The sequence below is a fragment of the Dermacentor albipictus genome, chromosome 1 (genome assembly GCF_038994185.2).
Source record: "Dermacentor albipictus isolate Rhodes 1998 colony chromosome 1, USDA_Dalb.pri_finalv2, whole genome shotgun sequence".
Taxonomy (NCBI): Eukaryota; Metazoa; Arthropoda; class Arachnida; order Ixodida; family Ixodidae; genus Dermacentor; species Dermacentor albipictus.
The window spans coordinates 316,109,723-316,130,176 of record NC_091821.1 but is presented as its reverse complement, the minus strand read 5'-3'; the positions used below and the strand labels follow the sequence as shown (position 1 = coordinate 316,130,176).

The following is a 20,454-nucleotide window of genomic DNA, read 5'->3' as shown; positions in this document are numbered from 1 at the left end:
ACGTGGCATTGTAAATGTTCACCTGATTCTCAGTACATGAACATTTTTGCATTATGTCCCCATCAGATTTCAGTTTCAATTCAAGGCCATGGTGGTGGGGAGTTATACCTGCGACATCAGGCTCAGTAGCAGAATGCTATAACAACTGGGTCCCTGCAGCGGGTTTCTAGCCTCATAGAAGACTTGACCATATACATTCACTAAGTCAAGCAGAGAATAGAGCATAAAATACTATTGCTTTAGTAAGCGACAACAAACTCTATACTGCTTTTGGATTTTATCAGAGCAGTCAACACCTCCGTTGAATGCATTATACCTTGAATCATAAGAAGGACCAGTTATATGAGCCTGTTTTTCATTAATGTTGATGTCTCAGGATTACATGACATCATCAATAGTGTTACTGATTTGCTGTCGATGCAGTTTGTCTTGTGGCATGCACTCTTGTTTTGAAGTTATAGCTTCATTACAGTGTTCTCTCCTTTTCTTTGTTCAACGTCAGAGCAAGACCACTTGTTGGTTGCGGTTCAAGCTGAGTAAATTTTCTAAATGAGCAGTATTTCAGTCAAGCACAGCGATGAAGTTTTGCCAAAAGCACAAGCATACTGGTAATATGAAAATGAGAGAGAAAAAAATTCACTGACAATTACGATACTCCCTAACACAAAAGTTGAGTGCAGCTCTATATGTGTTGAGGGAAAGAATTTGGGAGAGACGTAGCGGAGTCGGCAATCAGGCTGGTCTGCATACACCAGTTTGCCATGTGCACGTCACTGAAGGGGCCACTCTCATTGGTTTCCACTGTTCGCAGCTCGCACCTTTTATCTTTCGCTGTGCTCGTTCGCTCGGTTACACTGCCGATGCTCGCCACAGGAATGGGTGCAAAGAAATCTTTAATTTTATAAACACAAGTAGATGCGCCATGTTTTCGCATTTGAACTAAATGAGTTTTCCTTCTATAGCAACGCATGAATCCTCGCCAAGACTTTGCAGTGCGTTCGAATTAAGCAAAAGGTCAAATTAACCTAGGTCGGATTACGCGACTCCACAGTATTGCATTTGAAATACGCCAATTCTCATGATTACGCATGCATGCACAGACTATTTGTCTTACTGTGTTCGGAAATTTAGAAAGATAAAGTGTTATAAATAATGTCACAAGAACTTTGAAGCCATAAGCACAAAGATTAGTCAAACTGATTTACTAATCATCATTCTTCTGGCAGCTGCATGATCGCAGCACCAGAGTGGCCTCTAGTACTTTTCTTTTTTAAGAAACTCAATAAGCACACCATTTGTTGTTTGGTTTGTGTTGTATGTAAACAAAAAACATGAAATTCTACATTCCATGTGTATTTAGTGGTGAGCTCCTCTGAGTCCTCAAAAATGCCAGAGTCTGCAAGTTTGTTGGGCTTGCACTCTTTTATGTGCTGCTGTAGCGCTAGCTGTCAGCGGGTGCTGAATGTTCAGAATGTGGCTCGTCGTGACTTTTGAAATTTCAAATTGAGGAACACTTTTTAAATTACTTTTTTTTTTCTTTTATCAAACTATTGCATTTTTGAAACAATAGTTTGAGTGTATTCCTCTCTGCTATCATAGGAGAGCGATGTAACATGCTTTTAGCTGTGTCTTTCTATAATGCACCAAAACATTTAAATTTTGGCTCATTATGTGGGGCACTGTCTATTTCTTTCTCTTATCAGGCATTTGTTGCTCATATGCTTTTATAAAAAGTAGGGGTGTGTGAATATCAAATTCGTAATTTTCAAGCCAACTTGCACAACGAAAAGCAAGTGAGAATAAAATTGAATATTTTGTTTAATACAAAAACTATTGGTTTTGCAGAAATGCAATTTTTTTTTACCAACCAAAGGTATAAAATAAAAGCAAGTTTGTTGCACAGCAAATAACGTACAGGAAAATTATGCATTGGGGTCAACAAAATTCTCTTATCTAGTACTAAACGAGAAGAAAGAGGGTTAACCGAGGGGCCCGATTTTTATAAGCCATATCATAAGAAGCCAACAAACACTGACACCAAGGACAACATTGGGGGAATTACTTGTGCTTAATAAATGAAATGAAGAAATGATAAATGAATGGAAATGAAAGTGGATGAAAAAACAACTTGCGGCAGGTGGTGAACCATCCCATAAAATGCCGATGCGAAGGTTGTGGGATCGTTCCTCACCTGCAGCATGTTGTTTTTTCATCCACTTTTATTTCCATGAATTTATAATTTCTTCATTTCATTTATCTAGTCTAGTACAACACTTTTGCTTCACAGTATCATAACTGCATTATTTAACGTTGTCATGAAGGAAGGATAGTGGCTCCACATGTTCTGCAAGCTGCAACACCCTCCTGCATGTCCCAATTTCTTCAGATGTTGAATAGAGCTGCTCACTGGGCGCACTATCGGCAGGTACCTTTCTGCAAGCTGAGCCAGAAGTGGGCATCATGCTCATACCACCAGTCACATGGATCTTTTTTTTGCCCCAAAATTTCATCATACATATATCTTTCAAACTGTGCTAGAAGGAGTGATATTTGCTGCTACAAGCAAGTGAAAATTGCTGCTAGTTTGTGTTCTTACCAAAGTCTTTCTACAGTGTAGACACGGAGAGTGCCTCTTCAGAAGCTTCAGTTGTTGAGGATGTATCTGGGTTCCTTGGAGTTGAAATTTTCCTTGCTTTTTCTAAGCCAGGTTTTTAATTCAGTTTGCCATTGAAGGGTCCTGTTGGTACTTGACTGCTTTAAAATGAGGGTCTAAGAACATTGCCAAGCTTGCTACTTGATTAAATTTGTCATTTTAAACCGTGTATTTAGGCATTTGGCTAGATCAGGAGCTGAAAGAAAGTTTACACTTGGCGGCTGGTGTTGTCCAGATGCATGAAGAGGCAGCGCAGTGTGTGTAATTCAGCTGATAGTGTTGGGTAGCCATAAGCATCAGCAGGGGCTGCATGACATTTCCCCTTGCTTCACCGCAATGCTTCATCGCAATGCATATGCTTCACCGCAATGCATTTTGTATATCTTGCCGCACAACACCACTGTACTGCAGCGAAGCTGATTTAACGAACCAACAACACTTATTTTTTAGTGGTTCCAATATTTCTAATAGCAGAATTGCCTTTCGAACCGAATCAAATACTAACCGATTCGAATCAAATATTCAAAGTTTTGTGAATTCACACACTGCTACTTTTAAGCCATAATTACTAGAGGAGTTTGTTTAATATCAGTGTTCTGCTAACAGTTGTCGAGAAAATGAATAAGCCTAATGTCTTTTGAGGTGGTTTAATATACATCACTGCTGTCTCCCTCCCATAAAACTAAAAAATGAAAAATGTGTATAAAGGTGGTAATGTTTTTTGTTTATGCAGCTGACACTCGCACAAATTTTTTTTGATGACATTTCATCCATTTACTTCTTGCTTTTCTCAGGTCTTGCTATATGGTTGCTCCTGTAAAACATTTCTGTAAAACAGCTCCTGTAAAACATTTCTCTGACATTGCTATTTACATCTGTGAAATTTTGTTATTTTCAGGTGACTTCGTATCGGGAACAGCAGAAGAGACCACTTCATACGTTAAACTGTAAGTCACCGTAGTGGGTACAATACAAATATGGAATGGAAAGGCAGGCGTTATGAATGCTTGTTCTTGCACTGTTGCATACAGTAGCAAACTCCTGTTATGACAGAATCACTTTTTTTGAAATGCCAGTTCATTTGAAGTTATGCATTGTTCCAATTGCACTGTGTGCATTTTATACTTTGTTATTCAAAGCACAGCGCACCAGGCTGCACATAGTATAAAGCGCACAGTGAGAAATCTCAACAGAACTGCTTGTGGCAGCTTAAGCAGTGAACCTTAGCATTTTTTTGTATCAACCTCAAGAGGTTAAAAGCACTGTAACGACCACTATTCTGTGTCGCGGCAGCTGCTTGTGGCTATCATTTGATGGCTACCACTGCACAAGGCAGCTGTTATGGACGTTAAAATTTCACCACTTTCATGTTGCTGCTCGCAAGCATGAATTTGGTTCAGTATACGTGTTTTACAAGCCGTGCTGCTGGAGTATTCTTCCCGCTTTACAATGACTCATCCATGGCCAAACAGCTTTTGATGAAATAATGCATAGTAAAGTCAATTGCCTGTCTCAATGACCTTATTATAGTGATCAGTGTTTACCTGCGAGTCTGTGATGAATTGAATATGGCGCCTTAGGAATGATGTGTAGTGTATACCATGTGCCACTTGTTTGTGAACCACTGTAGTGCCCTCTCGTGGTGACTCAGAACATTTGTTGGAAATTCTAGAGCCATTTTCTGCCTTTCACAGTAGAAATGATGCCTATAGCCACAATTAATTTGGTATTTATAAGGGTTTTAGTATTTACTGGTTTTGGTGACTTCTTGTTAAGGACCATTCTGTGTGTGCACCATGAATTACTCTTCTTTATAAGCATGAAATGCGTTTAGCTCCCATTGTCGTCGACCTTCAAGTGACCTTGAGCCAGAAGCCAGAGCTGTTATCCGGACACACAAACGAGAACACCCGGGCAAGTTTTCGAGAACAAAGCTGGATCATTTGGGCAACCATTCAAAACATAAGACAATATGGTCTCTGGCCCCCTACCCTTTGTACAGGACTGCATTAGATAGGCTAGTTACTGCCCAAACAAGTTACAAAAGATATTGCTTCTGAGTTCTTCATAATGTTTGTTCACAATATCGCTCAAGTTGTAACTTCTAGTACGGTGAAGTTTTATTTGTCATTTCCAATAGCCAGCATCTAAAAGGCAGTTACAGGGCACTATACACTTAGTTTTGTTTTTTTGGTGAGCACTGAATGCCAGCAGCCCGTGAGTTCCACGGCAGGGGTTTTGTGTCATCTCGACAGATGGCACCACGCTGCGTGGTGCCTCCTTCAGGCACTTCTAGCTACCGGCAGGTTCTACCTGGCTTAGCGGTTATGGTGCTGCACAGCTAAGCACAATGTCGCAGGATAAAATCCTGGCCGTGCCGCCTGCAGTTTGATGGAGGCGTCTTCCTGGTGTCTTTCACTGCCTGTTGTGCGACCTTCAGCCGATTTTCTTCCAGCTAGGCAGCATCCATATGGACCAGCACACAGTATGGTGCGGCGCAGTGTGGTGTGGTGGGTCATGCCATTGCAAACAATTACACCTATTTTAATATTGTGGCTAGTATGATCTCCAACCAATCTCTTTTGCCGGTTGCCATTTCATGCTTACATTTACTCTTGATTACAGGAGAGCCAGGTATTTTCTTTTTAACCTGGTAAACACTGTGGGGTTCTCACACCCGTGCTCTTGGGACAAAGGAACGAGAACACAATAGTGCAAACAATCACGAGGGCATTTATTGCACCTTTCATAGATCAATGCCTGCTAGCCGGGTTGCTATTCACAAAACATGCCGATGGGCGTGCGACAAATTGCGAAAGTCCGACTCACCGCGACTGGATAGCGAGCGAATATGTTCACCCCATGCTGGACACCAGCGCCTGGTCGTTTGCGCATACGGTCATGCGAACGGTGGCACGTTCCAACAAGGCTTCGTGAGATAGTCTCACAGAAGCATGGATCGGCGCATGCGCGAAGCATCCGTGCCACTAGCCGGCTCCAAGCCAAAGAGGAAGCGCCTTGTCTTTCCGTGCCCAAACAACCCCGCCGGTAGGCGGTGTTAGCAGCGCAACACTCACGCCATCTCTCGTACTGCGCCCCAACCAGACCGACTGTCGAGGGCATCACGCAGGCCACACAGCGAAGCTGCATCTGTGCGGGAAAACAACATATCAGGGGACGCATGATAGTCGCGCATCCCCACAACACATAGTAGAAACCACAATATTTCGGCACCAACATTCAGCACATTGCCAATCTGCAATCGTATGATATGTTTTCCAGCCACAAGATCACATGTAAACAAGAAAAGGCGCGAGGTACGCGTGATCCAAAGCAGTAGGCACCCTCTATGGCAGCTTCCCACAGTACTCACCCACCTGTGTCACGGGAAAAGGCCAGCATGCACTTATGACATCCCCGACAAATCGCACCTCGTGCACATCAAGCCGCCGTTTCATCCAAGTATCATGGCAACAAGGCACCCCGGTGAACACCGGTGTGATCTGTAGAATTTGCCATTAGTTTCCTCTTGTGGTACCAACAAATCTCTTTGTGGGTTGTCACAGGTCCACTTACAGCTATTGTCACCAGTCCTATTGTAATAAACATCTTCACTTATTTGTTTCACGCAACATGTGCCGTGGTGCCATTGGAAGCATACTGCATGCTTTTAATAGATGATAACCCAAATGCACCGTCGTCCCCAGCTGCAGGCAGGCTGAAAAGCGTGTCATGTTTCACTCTAGTGGCTTCATAATGTGTCGTCGTCCTCCAGCTCGATTTTGTTTGGTTTCCCTTCGCTGTCTTAAAGTACAATGCATTGAGAAGAAGACAAAGCATGTCTTCAGCTGCTCTGACCCCACCAGTTCAACGCACGTTGGTGCCTCATGCTGCAATGATTCTCACCAGGTGGGTACGCCAAACTTCTCACTAAAATGCCCTGCCCAAGGAAGCTGCTGACCCAGGTCTAATTCGAGGAATGCAAACATAAGCTTGCTGTAGCCGCAAGAATGGCAAGGCATGTATCGAGTCCCACCAGCTCAGTGTACGTTGGTGTCTTGTACTGCAATGCAGTAATTTTTGTAACAGTTCATATTTAGTAGATGACAATGACAGTCGAGTCTGCCATATTTTTTTTTAGTGAATTTGTATCTTACGTTTTCTCAGTTAGCATAGCACTTCTTTTTTTCAAGATATTTTCCCCAGAACATACGAAATGAAGTTTTACTGTTTACCCCTGCAGTATGGACATAGTACACAGAGGTGTACCAGTCTTTATTTGTATCCACAGTTGGTGGCCTTTTGGTGGGAAGATCATTGGCTGAGTTGTTGGTGCTTTTATGCCATTTATTTCCTGGCACCATGCCTGTGACTTGTGTCATTCTGCTTTCCACTCGCTCTGTCTGTTGTAGACAGCTGCTGCTGCTGCATGTGTGCACTGCACATGCCAGACTGTCCGTGCTTCTTGCTTGCATTGTTGCTCTTACATTGCCGTAGAAATATGCAGGTGTTATTGGCTGCAACCTTAATGTTTGAGGATGGCTACACCTTTCAACAGCATGATATCAACACGGTGCATTGAGGTGTACCACAAAGTATATTCGTCTTCTGCAGTTGTTTGTTAGAGGGGAGACTGCATACTAAGCACCAGTGAAACTCTTATCCCAACACCCTGTGACTTGTCCTATCACACTATACACTATGGATACCTGTTTGTCTAAGGAACGTAAACCACTTCGGAAATCATGTGTGGGCTCTGTGCTTTATGCAAACAGTGCATAAGCTTTAATGCTCCTTGACTGCCTAAAACGTATGCGAATGGTATTGACTGAAAAGTCCCATTCACATTTTGTGTGAAAGCCCTAGTAGTTTTTTTACTGTGCAACCTTACTTGTGGGCAACATGCGTGGCCATATTCTAGAATCACTTCCTTTTGTAACAGCACATTGCAGTGAACAAGATTCCAGCTGCTCCAGCTTTGCTAGAGCATTACCTGTGACAGCAAAATATAGTGTTCACACTGGTTCATGTCACCTTGTCTCAAGCCTTCTGTGTCTCCAATCATGCAAAAAAAAATAAATACAGAAAACGAAATATGCAACGGTTTGCATTGAAACCTTGGAGGGGACAGTTGTCATTTGCTTAGTTCACACTAGCTCTTGCCATAATACTGCGTGAGGCTTATAGCGCGTTAAAAAGACAAGCACGAAAGTGAGACGTGACACACACAGGCGCTGACTTGCAACAATATTTATTTTGAGCAAGGGACCCATACATATATACAACTTTTCCGCGTACATCATACATGCGCTGTTTACAAAAAAAACCTTTACACACTATTGCGCAGGTACGATAACTCTTTGTGGGAAAGGGCAATTGATGGTTTAGACACACAGTTATCGCCAAGCCTATCAATCATTTCTGCTTCTATAATTTCGCGAGTTATCCTACCTCACTTACCCTACCTCACTTCCTCACTTTCGGGCTTGTCTTTTTAACGCGCTATAAGGTTCACGATGTCTTACCAACAAGCCCAAATCACTGCTTTACAGCATAATACTGCACTGCAGCAAATACAAAGGCTATGCCAAGGCACATAAGCTTTGCACCTTGCTACTGTAGTGTCAGTTGGTCAATGTACACCTTCAGCGAAAAATGTGCACCTGGAACACATCTATAAGCATCACTGTGGGGAGAAGAGAGCTGAACTTACTATCTCAAGTGGTTTCAGTTTTATGCAAAGCGCCCTGGTTTTTGTTGTTCATTGTTTGCCACTTTGAACAATCATTTTTGCTAAGTAAATTCAGAAACCTTGGCCACGTCCATATATTTATCCTTCATCTGCACCTGTATCTTCATGACATGGCACTCTGTAACTTGTCTGTGGACCTTTTTTTCAAACAAAGACAACAGCACTTTTCCTGACTGTTGTCCCGGTGTACAAAGTGAATGTGCTGCCACTATTAGGGCACTTTTGAGGGAGAACTGACATGGCTTCACAACAGTCAAAGAGGCATTATGGCAATGTTCAAGAAGCTCTTGTTGGAAAGGTCTATGTGAAGTTGACTGATAAGGGCCAGATCATCCTATTGTGGCTTTGCAATGCTTACATGTTGCTTTGTGGCATTTTTGTGGAATTGCAGCGGGTGTCTCGGAGGACAGTGACTACACAAGTGATGTGGGCTACCCAGTGTCTGCACAGCAGTCCCAACAACAACACCCAAGTGCCTCGATGCACCATGCCAACAGCTCAGCATCGCAATATGGGGCCCAGAATTTGGCCCGCGGAGGAACCTCACAGCTGCCCACCACGTATGCCGACTCCAGTGCCGACTGCTACCAGGAGCCCCTCTACTACAACAGCCGCCCCCCACAGAGGACCAGGGATTATGATAGAGAGCCATCTAGGTGAGCACAGCAATGGATGTGTTCTTTTCTGTTATAAATGCTCAAATTCAGTTATTTTTTTTCACTGTCAACTAGGTGATATTGTGGAACAGTTCATAAAGATTATTTTGCAGGACATTGTCTGAAATGTTACTTTGAGTTGTTTTTGTAGTATGGTATTGTGATCATTCAGGGCCTTATCACATTCTTTGTATCAGCTGTGCTATTGGGTCGCCATGATATTGCACTAAGGCAGTCATGCTTTTATGTAGGCCTTGGTCAAAATGCCTTGTTGGCATACATCATAAACAGATTTTTATATGCAATAACCACTTGTCTACTTCGGACAAGCCCTACTTATTGTTAACTTGTGACAAGTGTGAGAAAATGCATCCTTGTTACATTCTTATGTCTCGTGTTTAATGCAAACAAGCAACAAGGATGCATTTGTGAGGGCTGGCTGCCTCCATAATCGCTGCTTGTTTTACAGTGAAATGCAGCTAAATATAGCCACTCCTTTCTCTCATCCTTGCTCCTGGCTCTCAACAAAAGCAGTTATCACTCCATACCAGCTGACTCAGTTGCAATGCTTCTGATATTAAGGTAGCACTATTGAAAGGCCGTGATTCCCATCCACCTTGAGTCTTTAAACAGTTTTGGATGCAGAAGGCCAAAATGTTTTGACCCAATAATAGATCTACCTATGGACATTAACATCAAGTTTAAGGGTTCAATGAACCCTGTATTTTGCAAAAATACTTAAAAGAAATTGTATATCTGTTTTGTTTACAGTGGCACCAATCTACATATTGGCCTGTGTCCGCTTATGTGATGTCTGATGAGTAACTTATGCCCAGAGGAGAATGATCCTATTTTCTTCCCACATGTTACCATCCATATTATATGTATACGCTCAATGTACATACTCTAAACAAACTTAACAGATTTCAGCGATTCCTCTAGCACTGAAGTCTCACTGTGAGAGCAGTAGGCTCTCTCAGTGGACACCGTTCTCAAGAAGACCACCTCTTCTTTGCATTGCATGCAGTGTCCTCCTCGTCTGCTTCAGTTCCACCATTACCTGCTGTTGTAGCTTAGTGGCTATGGCATTGCGCTGCTGAGCTCGAGACCATGGGTATTATACGACCACAGCAGCTGCATTTTGATGGGGGTAAAATGTAAAAAAAGCGAATGCCAGCCAGTTTTCATCATGTTTGCATCCCTATTCATTAGCAGCCTATCATTTATATCATTTAGGACCTTGTCGGATTTCGATCATCAGACTACGGTGGTGACATACGCTGCAAGTTATGGCTACTCACTTTCTTCCTTTTGCAGTTGGCGTGTGGGCATCATTCTTTCAGAACACAATTGAGAGTGCTTCAATCCATATGCACAAGTGGGAAGTGGAGTCATTTTTTCTTATTTCCTGAGCTTTGTTCAAAACCCAGAAGAAAGACTAATGTGAAAGACAGTGTAATGGAAACAACTAGGTGTTTCTGAGCATGCTCTGCAACTTTTCCAATACAACTTATGACCTGAAATAAATATTTAATTTTGCAGAATGAAGCTTTAATTAGCTAACTAATCCCACTTCGAAATGCAGTCTGTGTAACTCAAGGCACCTAAGAACAATATGCAGTTAGCATCATTTGTCTGAAATGTACCACTCTATATTTAATGTTGGGTTCTAGGTACATGTAACACCTGGCATATATACAGGTTTTTGTCATGATTTATTGTTTGATTACACAGAACACAAGTGCACTCACTAGCACTACCCTGAAGGTGAAAACACCATATGTCACTAGTCAGTTTGCTTGTGCTTGGATTGTTTGCAGTGTGAGCAACTCAGTGGTGATGGAAAGGTTAGTTTTATTTTTCTTCACACTCTGCAAGAGTGAAGCTGAGGGGGAGGAGGTGGCTTGATGACGATACAAATGATGACTGCTGACAATAATGTCAAATGTATGAGGTTGGTAAAGAAAGCAAAAAAATTGCATGATTTTTCAAATCAATGTTGCACTTCTAGTTCTCTTCTGACGTGCATAACTGTGTATGCAAGTACATGTGTGTACATGCAAGCACTTGTGCTCATTCAAGGGAAAAGAAGTGGGCATCATATAGGAAGGAAGAACAGAAAGGAAATGAAAGATGGTTAATACCTGCAAAGTGCACACGGCAGCTCACGTCATGCCTAATTTGCTGGTTTATGGTTTGCTCCTTTTGCAAAAAATTAGGTGCAGTAATATCATCTGGTATGAAACACATGCCTACTAGGTCCCTGCCAAACATGGTGGGAGCCTGCCAAATGCAGGTGTTCGATCTCACCTTGCAAGAGTTTTCATATAAAAGGTTCCAGAGCCATTTTACCAGAACATTATGATCTGCTGAAACTATCCTTTGTAAATCGTTCCTGAACTCCATTCATTTCTAACGTTTTTAGCACTTCTTGTTGACCTAAACTGAACAACAACGGAGACATTCCTTGACTGATATATGTTGTGATTGGCATTCTTTCACTGCTGTTGAAAGAGGCAGGGCACTTCAAGAACCTCTGTGAATGTCATCTTCCATTTTATTCATGCATCCTCCACTTCTTTAATATGCAACACTCTCATGAATGGTGGCATGCCTCCAGTGAGTGATGAGTGAAGAATGTGAGAAGCTCCTCCTGTAAAAGTGTGCCACACTCAATCTCCACTTTTCTGCACTTACAGAAAAAAAAAAGTGTCCACACATGTCATGCACCATTCGGGAGAGCAGCGACTTCGGACCTGCAGCAGATATATTTAGCCTGCCTAAAACTGTGTGCCAAAGTCGCAAAGAATGAAAGCAATATAAACTGTTTTATTATATGATTATGTCAGTGCCGTCCTGTGTGTGAACTATTCGATAAGACAGCAGCAGCACCCTGAAGACACGAAAATTTGTGAAATGAGGCGGAATGCACTGTGCAAGCATATCTTAAAAGCAAGGCTTTTCTTTGCGAACATCGCTGGGTCTCATTATCTTTGGCGCTGCATCCTAGCTGTTCCCTTGCTGAATAGGCCAACCAGTCAAAGTGGGGCGTGCACGCCGCTGGGTTCCTTGCAGCACCACCAGATGGCACTCGTCTTTATGCAACCATGGCTGTGCAGGGGAAAGAGAAAAAAAAGGAACCAGAAAGTTCACCTTCGCGCATCTGCATCTGCACGGTAATGAGGAAGTAAACGCTTCTTCCGGATAGAATGGATCCAAATTCTGCTACATACATATGCGCGCGCATGCTGCTTCTGAAACCATGAACCATTGAAGGCATCCGTTGTACTCACTAGTGGGCAGCAACTCCACTTCACAAAAGGCTTGGTATATTTTGTGTGTGCCCATGCTTGTGTGTGTGCGTAAGTGTGTGTGTGCGTGTGTGCATCTACTCATGTTTTGACTCCTTATGCACCCACACAAAACTTCACTGTATATAGATTCCAACTTGTTGAATCTGCTGCATTTTTTTCTCTCAATTTATTTGTACTTAGTATGTTGTCAGTTTGTACATCTACTGTGTTGTTGGTTCGGTAGCTGGTTAAATGTGCCTAACTGCAGGTGGCTCTGCCCTTCAAGTGCTTGCTTTTCTTTGGCAGGCACGTACTATGTAAAAAGTTTTGTATGACAATGATATTGTATTTACGTCATCATCATCATCATTATTACTATTATTATCCTACACCGTTCCGCAATTTCTGCACAATAATCTGCCTTCCTCAACTTGAATACCCATTGGTCATCTGGAATGGCATTCGAGATCCTACAGTGACACAGATTGTGTCCAGAAAAAGTTTCTAAGCACATAACACTATTGCTGTGCTAACACGGACATTGGAGCTTGTTCTAGCATGATTGGATTATTGTTGTTGCCCTTACTTTGCTGTTGACGTAATTGCGATGACCTTCTGTTTCTTTTCAAACTCCTTCATGGTATCATCATCTCCCCTGAACTCCTCAGCTGTATCATGTTTCGTATTCCACGCAAGATCACCAGAGAACACAAACCTTTCCATGTTCCTGCCTTTCATCACCAGCACTCAACCGTCGACAGAATACCGAGTCTTTATAACGCTTATGTTGACGATCTCCATATCTTTCATAACTTGCTGTCGTCGTTCTTTTCTGAGCTTTGCCTTGATGTGTCACAGTTTTATGCATTGTTCAACTCCCTTTTTTCTTCCTTCTTCTTTTATATTTACCTTGCGCTTTGGTGTAGGTACACGCATCTTTTCGCTATTGTTCTTTTTATTCATTGTGTGCTTCTTGAAATTTATATCCGATTGCAGATTTTGGTTTTTGGTCATCAATGTATGCATGCATCATCACTCAGACCTTAGGGATGTTCCTGGGCAGCGTAAATAAATGATTTATCATCATCATCATTATGATTATTTATGTGAGACTAGGAGCACATGATATGTAAGAGGTATCGAAGCAATTTAATTAAAAACACTGATGAATTGATGCTAATATGCAAATTTTATTTCTAACCTACACATTGCCCAAACTGAATATTTGGGGCAGCCAAACTCAGCAGAGTTGATTTTTCTGAACAGATTAAGTCTTATGATATCGATTGAGCTTCAGGCAAACCCATTTCTCCATGACAGCAAGCTGCTCCTATGGCAAGGTGCACGTGCACGTTGGTGTTTTACAGCAAAGCTGTATATGGCTAGGACATTTCTGTCGTGCATGAACAATCCGCAAACTAGCTCGTTGGTACCCTTCGGTGTAACTGCGCGAACGTGTTCTTGCCACTGCTCATGCATTCATTTTTGTCGTCTCCTTCCACAGCTGGCTTCATCGCCGCTCATTGCTTAAGGGGGTATGAGCCATTCATTGGCAAGAGGAAACTATCATCATCAACTATCATCATCAGCAATGCCTCGAGCATCATCGTCTTCTTCCACAGCTGGCTCGTGTGCCGCTCATCATTCCAGCATAGAATTTCATTTCTCTTCTGTTGTTGTAATGGGGAGGCCATGTTAAATTTTTTCTTTATTTACCACAGTATGAACCAGTGCTTCAAGGGCAACTCCGGTGATTTTTCAGTGCTCACTGAGCTTAATAAATTTTGAATATACATTCCCTTTTGCATTCTGATTATCGGTGCTAAACAATATGGCTGCATGTCATTTAGTTGTTCTGATTAGTTGCATTCCCAACTCATGACTTTTTACTGGCCATCCTGTGTTTGTGACATGAGAGACTACATCGCCACTGTCGCTAAAATCGTCACTAAAATCGCTGCTGTCTAGTTCAGATAATTTGTAAAAGCTCCCTGTGTCATCGTGAGGCATCATCAGCTTCACTTCTTTGGCATTAGCAGCCACGTGTGCGGCGTGTTTACATTACGGTAACGTAGGATCTGATGTCATTGACTCATCATGATGTCACATGAAGCAGCTACCCGTTTTGGTATTGGCATCTTGTTTATTAGTTATATAAGATTACTGTTAAATTTCTAAGCAAATTGAACCACCTTACCTGTGACGGCTGTCAATGCCATTCCAAAATGACAATATCTTAATATTGTTAAAAAAACGTTGGAGTTGCCCTTTAAGGGAGTATGAGCCATTAATAATCTTGCATGAAGGATGCGTTTAATAACAGAGGTGATATGAGAATGTGTGTATGCCTATCATCACGATGACCACCGATCAGGACAATAAATTTGTTCGTACCTTTGTGTAAAATTCTATGTCACCTCTGTGTCGTGTACTAAACAGCTTCACTGCTCATCCACTTTCACAGAGTGAAATGGCGCTTGATTTTTTTTCTTTTTTTTCATTTATTTCTTGATCTAACAGGCAAATAAATACGTAATGTGCTTCACTGGAATTATGTACACTAAAATATGTGATGTATCTGTGAAATAAGTATAAGTGAAGAAAGAGCAGTGGCAAGCACCAAGTCGTCATTCTAAAGTTGTTCGAGTAAAGACACTGTACAGTACAGAATAAAGTCACTGTACAAGTAAAAAACCACGTTCATCGACTTTACTCTTTCAGATTGCAAACCATGTGATGATCATGGTAATTTTTTAATTTGCTCGTATTATTGCAGGAAGGAAAGTCGACGCAGCTATGATGACTCTCCTCTCAGCTCAGTACGCTACGATGACCGTGAAGATGGTCGGCGTCGCCAAGGCTGGGTTGCTGGGCCTGAATCACCTGCCTATCCCAAGCGGCACCTGGCCCAGCGGCCAAGCTTGGAGCGTCAGGCTAGCTTTGAGAGGCACGGCTACGACGAACCTTACGACTATCCAGGTACGATTTGGACCTGCTGGCCATTGCTTAGCCGCATTGACACTTGGCTGCTGGGCAGAACTCTGCACATTCTATTATAGGCTGGGGTGACCACCTTTAATGTGTTCCAGAATCTCAGAAATTGAGAGAACACTTCCGTATACTGGTATTCTTTCTTGTACACTGTAGGTAACGCCATGCTGTCGAAAACAGACTTGTACTTGTCACCAATTAAAATCATTTTATTCAAAAATGTAATTGATTACAGTTACTAATTATTGCCCTATGAAAGTAATTGAGGAATTACTCAAAAGGGATCTATTACTGTGTTACTTTCCTTCAAACTTTTATTACATTATTTATTTGCATAATGAACGCACTTGTGCAATGAACGCACCCCCTCCTCCTCTCCACCTTTTCCTATCAAACATTTCCTTTTTTTTTTCTCACATAATGATCCCACCCTGAACTTGCTGCCAAAAAGTAGGAAACACACAGATCATTTGGCATCGGGTATGGCGTCTGATGGGCCAAAACACCACCCAGATCCGAGGCGTTTCACTGTGCTGTAGTACCGGATTGGATGCTTGATGTGCGATGAAAGTAGAAGACACGTGGTACGATTCGGCATCCGATGCGGTATCCAAGAAATGTTGTGGAGGCACACAGTATGATTTGGAGTCCTATATGGCCTCTGACATACACGCACAGCAGCTGGATCCAAGGTGTTTTGCCCTTCTCTGGCACCAGATTGAATGCTTGGGGTGCGATAAAAGTAGAAGACACACAGTACAATTCGACACCCAATATGCCAATGTGCTGAAAACGAGATGTTTTGCCGTGCCATGGCACCAGATCACCAGGCATCAGACATAGTGCTGCAGCAAGGCAAAATACCTTGAATCGGGCTGCCATTCTGGCACATTGGACGCCATATTAGATGCCAAATCATACAGTGTGTCTCCTACTTTTTAGAAATGACCGTGCCCCCCAAAAATTGCTAGAAATCTTACCCCGCCTACCGAATGCACCCCATAACTGTGTGAAAATTTTTTATAGAGAAAAGTTTGATGATTGTATGAGTAAATACGGTAATAAAGCACAGGTACAGTAAATAGCGAGAGCTGGCCTGGCACTTTCACTGTGTCCTCTGCAGCTTTTCACACATTGTTTATGTTCACTAACAATTGCTTTACAAATTTTTTACTGGGAGTCCTCCCTCGTTTTCTTATCACAGCAGTGACACTGAAAACTCACTCAAGGTGTGTGCCGGGGGAAGAAAATGATGCAGTGTACGAACACCATGCACAAAAGAGTATGGTTACTCATTAATGCGATGCTCACGTTTAGGTCCTCTGAGAAGTGGAGTGTTTAATTGTTGCTGGGGCTCTTAGAAGGCACTCCCGGTAGGTGCAGTGAAAAGCTGAAGAAATTGTCTGTAGGGGATTTCATGGCATCAACATTGAAAAATGGTCCCTTTATCAAGACGTAGCAGCGCCGGTTCAGTTTGTTGGCCAACATCTCGTGGAGCTTTACAAGACAAGGAAACAAATACTGAGTGCGGGGGTTCACCTATCTTTACATGCACACCTGTGAAGGTGCTGGGTGGCACGACTGCGAGCATTCTACTGCAATTCTCGTCAAATGCAAGTTCTCAAATCTGCATTACCTGTTACAACTTGTCTCGTCCATAAGTAACTGGTTACATGTAATTGGTTACTGAAAAAATCTAATTGAATTATAGTGAGTGTTAACAAGTAAAAATGTATCTGATTACAAGCAAGTAATTACATGTAACTAGTTATGTAGAAGTGTGGTTCAAGATAAACTGCAACATTCCAGTGTTGTGCCCCCCATGGCAAAAGGCTCCAAGTTCCTCAAAACAGCAATCAACAATGTTGAGTTGTTTGTATTTGCAGGTCATGGACAAGCTTTCTTAAACCTATTTTGAAGTTAAATTTTGAATGTTTACACTTTCCTATTTCTTTCTTTCTTTTCCCTGTACTGCACACAATTAACAAGACAACTGAGCATTATTTATTTATTTATTTATTTATTTATTTATTTATTTATTTATATATATTTGTCTTAGTCACACAAGAATTTTCATCACAAACCTGGACGCATTCACATAATTTGCTAGACCTGTGGTACTTTCTTGTGAGCATAATGCTAACTTATGACAATTTCTTGCCTAATTTGTTAGTGGGAATTCACTTGTGGTAGACAGTATGACAGTACCCCTCTCCAGCAAGGGCGGGGGGGGGGGCGACGAGTTGAAGTGTTGCCGTTAGCAGTCAAATACAGCCATCGTACATATAGCCATATAACTGGTGCTATTCGTAATAATGAATGAGTTTCATTTGACAGATCTATTTAGAGGGATGAATCGTGCACCAGATGGTACTTTATTACGAATCATCGCAACTAACTTCAAATTGACTGCTTTTCTTATTTACTGTTCTTCATTAAAAGATGTAGCTCTGAATGCCTGATGGTAGAAGTGCTGATGCTGGCCTGTCAAGCTACATACATGGTGTTAGTGCATTTGCACATGCATTTCAGCACTTGATTTCAAGAGCTGTGCATGGCTATACTACACTGGGATGTAGAATTCATTGTTTTTTTTGTCATCATTAGCATAGCCCACTGTGTTGCTGTTTCGGGTGCTGGCCAGTTGGAATTTCTTCCCTATTTCCATGCATCTCACTCATATGTAACTGATTTTATTTTCGTGTACAGGCACGCCTCAAGAGAAGGGCTACTCAATGCGGCAAGACAGCTATGAAAGCTATCGTGAATGTTCCCCTCCCATGTCGCATGTTGGTGACTGGAATTATCCGCAGGAAGACCGCTACTATCCGCATGACTATAACCAAGAAGACAATTGCTGGACTGAAGAGCGTACGACCCCACGTCGTGACCTTCCTCGCCAACCTAAACCCGATGCAAGAGCTGACAGGCGAACCTATGGTGGCTATGACCGAGCCGGCTACTTCAGTGGTGCAGATCGGACTGAGCCCTATGCACCATTCTCACCCGTTGATCGACCTTCTGCCATACCAGAGTTTTCTCCAACCCACGATGACGATGATGCTGCCACATACATAGAATACCCGGATGGGCAAATGGTGGTCGAATATCCAGATGGCAAGGTGGTAGAGTATGCAACAGATTCCGTGGTGCCACGGAAAGATGCTTATGGAGACAGTGCCCCCGCAGATGTTGAGTACAGCACCAGTCGTGCTCTAGGAAAGCCTCTACCAGAGCCTGAGCCTCCACCTGTTTTGGTGGATGAGCCATCAGCTCGGCGACCAAGCTTTTATGGTGTGAGTGAACCTGAGCGTAGTTTCGAACCATCAAGCCCACTAGTCAAATCATCAACATTGACTGTCGAGAAGGAAACGAGAAGAAGGAGCTTCAATGAGCCTTCAAAGCAGTTGACACCTGTCTATGAATCCTCAAGTCCACGAAGCGAGAATGAAGCTGGAACTGAAAGAGGAGGAGGAACAGGGGGAGGTTCATTTAGAAGACGACCATTCTATGAGACTAGTGAGCCTGCGACACCATCCTTCGAACCGAGAAGCGAACCCGCGAAGCGGAATGGGTTGGTGCCGCATATAGAGGAACCACCATCTCTGCTCACACCTGATGCTGTGGCCCCTGCAGCCGAACCAATTCCGGAGAAGAAGACTGGCATTTCTGTTACATTCCACGAAGAGAGCAACCGGGTCTACCCTGGTCCATCCGAAGAAATTGTGGTGGAACCGTCTGAACCGGAACCGGCTGCAGCTAAAGCCACTTCACTGACCGCTTCACTGCTTGGCGATGATGAAAGGCCTCCCTTGGTTGCCGTGACGGCAGAGCCTGGCATGTCGAAGGCAAAATTACACTGGCTCTCGGCATTCAACCGTATCGTCAATCAACTGAATGAGGTCTGTGCCCTTCCAATTTCCTTGCATGCACTTGCCTGTCTAATCTCTTCCAGGTTGCTGCTTAAGTGTTCAGTCAGTCGCTTAACAATCAGCCCATCCTAGATTATTATATTGTAAATATACTAAAACATATCATACTTAGCACTTAGGGCAGTTAAATTTTAATGACTTCTTTCTCTTTAGAGGTGAAACTTGTACATTGTACTGCCACATACATAAAATACCTGGATTGGCAAATGGTGGTCGAATACCCCGATGGCAAGGTGGTAGAGTGTGCAACAGATTTCGTGGTGCCACGGAAGGATGCTTATGGAGACAGTGCCCTTGCAGATGTTGAGTACAGCACCAATTGTGCTCTTGAAAAGCCTCTACTAGAGCCTGAGCCTCCACCTGTTTTGGTGGAAGTAGGATTTCAAGAAGTAGAACTTTATTAAAGCATCTTGTCAAGCATGATATAATGTGTTTGCCTGCAGTCTTTTCTCGATAGTTATTAGATGATTTACTCTCTTGGGGAATAATACGCCAAAACTCTAAACATTATGTTAATGTGGGCATTCAAACAAGCCACTGTTCTTTGTTTTAGCTTCACTTAATTTCAATCTGCAGGAAGCTCTACAAACTGATACTGATTTCTGATTACGAAATGAAGTTATCATTTTTAAAGTACAATTCATGTCTGATACTTTTCAAAAACCAAATACATTCTTTGAGTTCAAAACATCTGAAATAGTGTTCATTCTCAGACTGCAGCCTTTCCCTCCATGTGGCTTACGTTTGATGCCACTTCATCGGCAAGGTAAGCTATAGATTGATTGGACCAACAGCAGTTTAAAGGCAACTGTTCAGCAAATTTGCTATTTGAGCACTTATTGTGATAATGATGTGTTTAGAAACGCAGCTATATTTCTAGTCAACTTTTCAAAAGAATTACAGGTGCCATGGAATCATCTAAAAAGTCGTCCTGTAACGGCTTCATTCTTTCATTCGCGATCTTAAGAGCAATAGCTGCCTGCTTGAGCTTTGTTGCCTCCTCAAAACGGTTGACTTTTGAACTGTGATTGCTCAAGTTTTAGATCTCAAATATTCCATGCGTGCACATTCTGCAGTGACTAATGTAGTTGTGAATTTTGTCCAAGCTATATGGAAGGATCTGTGAACAGGCTGTGTGGTTTTATGTAACACGGTTAAATATTGGGAAGTTGATGTG

General features: G+C 42.5%; 1 protein-coding gene across 2 annotated transcripts in view; it reads left to right on the top strand.

The window, feature by feature from the left end:
• Positions 1–20,454, top strand: part of LOC135904322 (protein unc-13 homolog B-like) — a 405,600-nt gene that overhangs the window by 31,059 nt on the left and 354,087 nt on the right. For both annotated transcript variants that reach the window (XM_065434988.2, XM_065434979.2), the window contains exons 7-10: positions 3,552–3,600; positions 8,797–9,061; positions 15,131–15,333; positions 18,055–19,247. In XM_065434988.2, the coding sequence (XP_065291060.1) occupies positions 3,552–3,600; positions 8,797–9,061; positions 15,131–15,333; positions 18,055–19,247 (1,710 nt within the window). The remainder of the gene's footprint in view (positions 1–3,551; positions 3,601–8,796; positions 9,062–15,130; positions 15,334–18,054; positions 19,248–20,454) is intronic.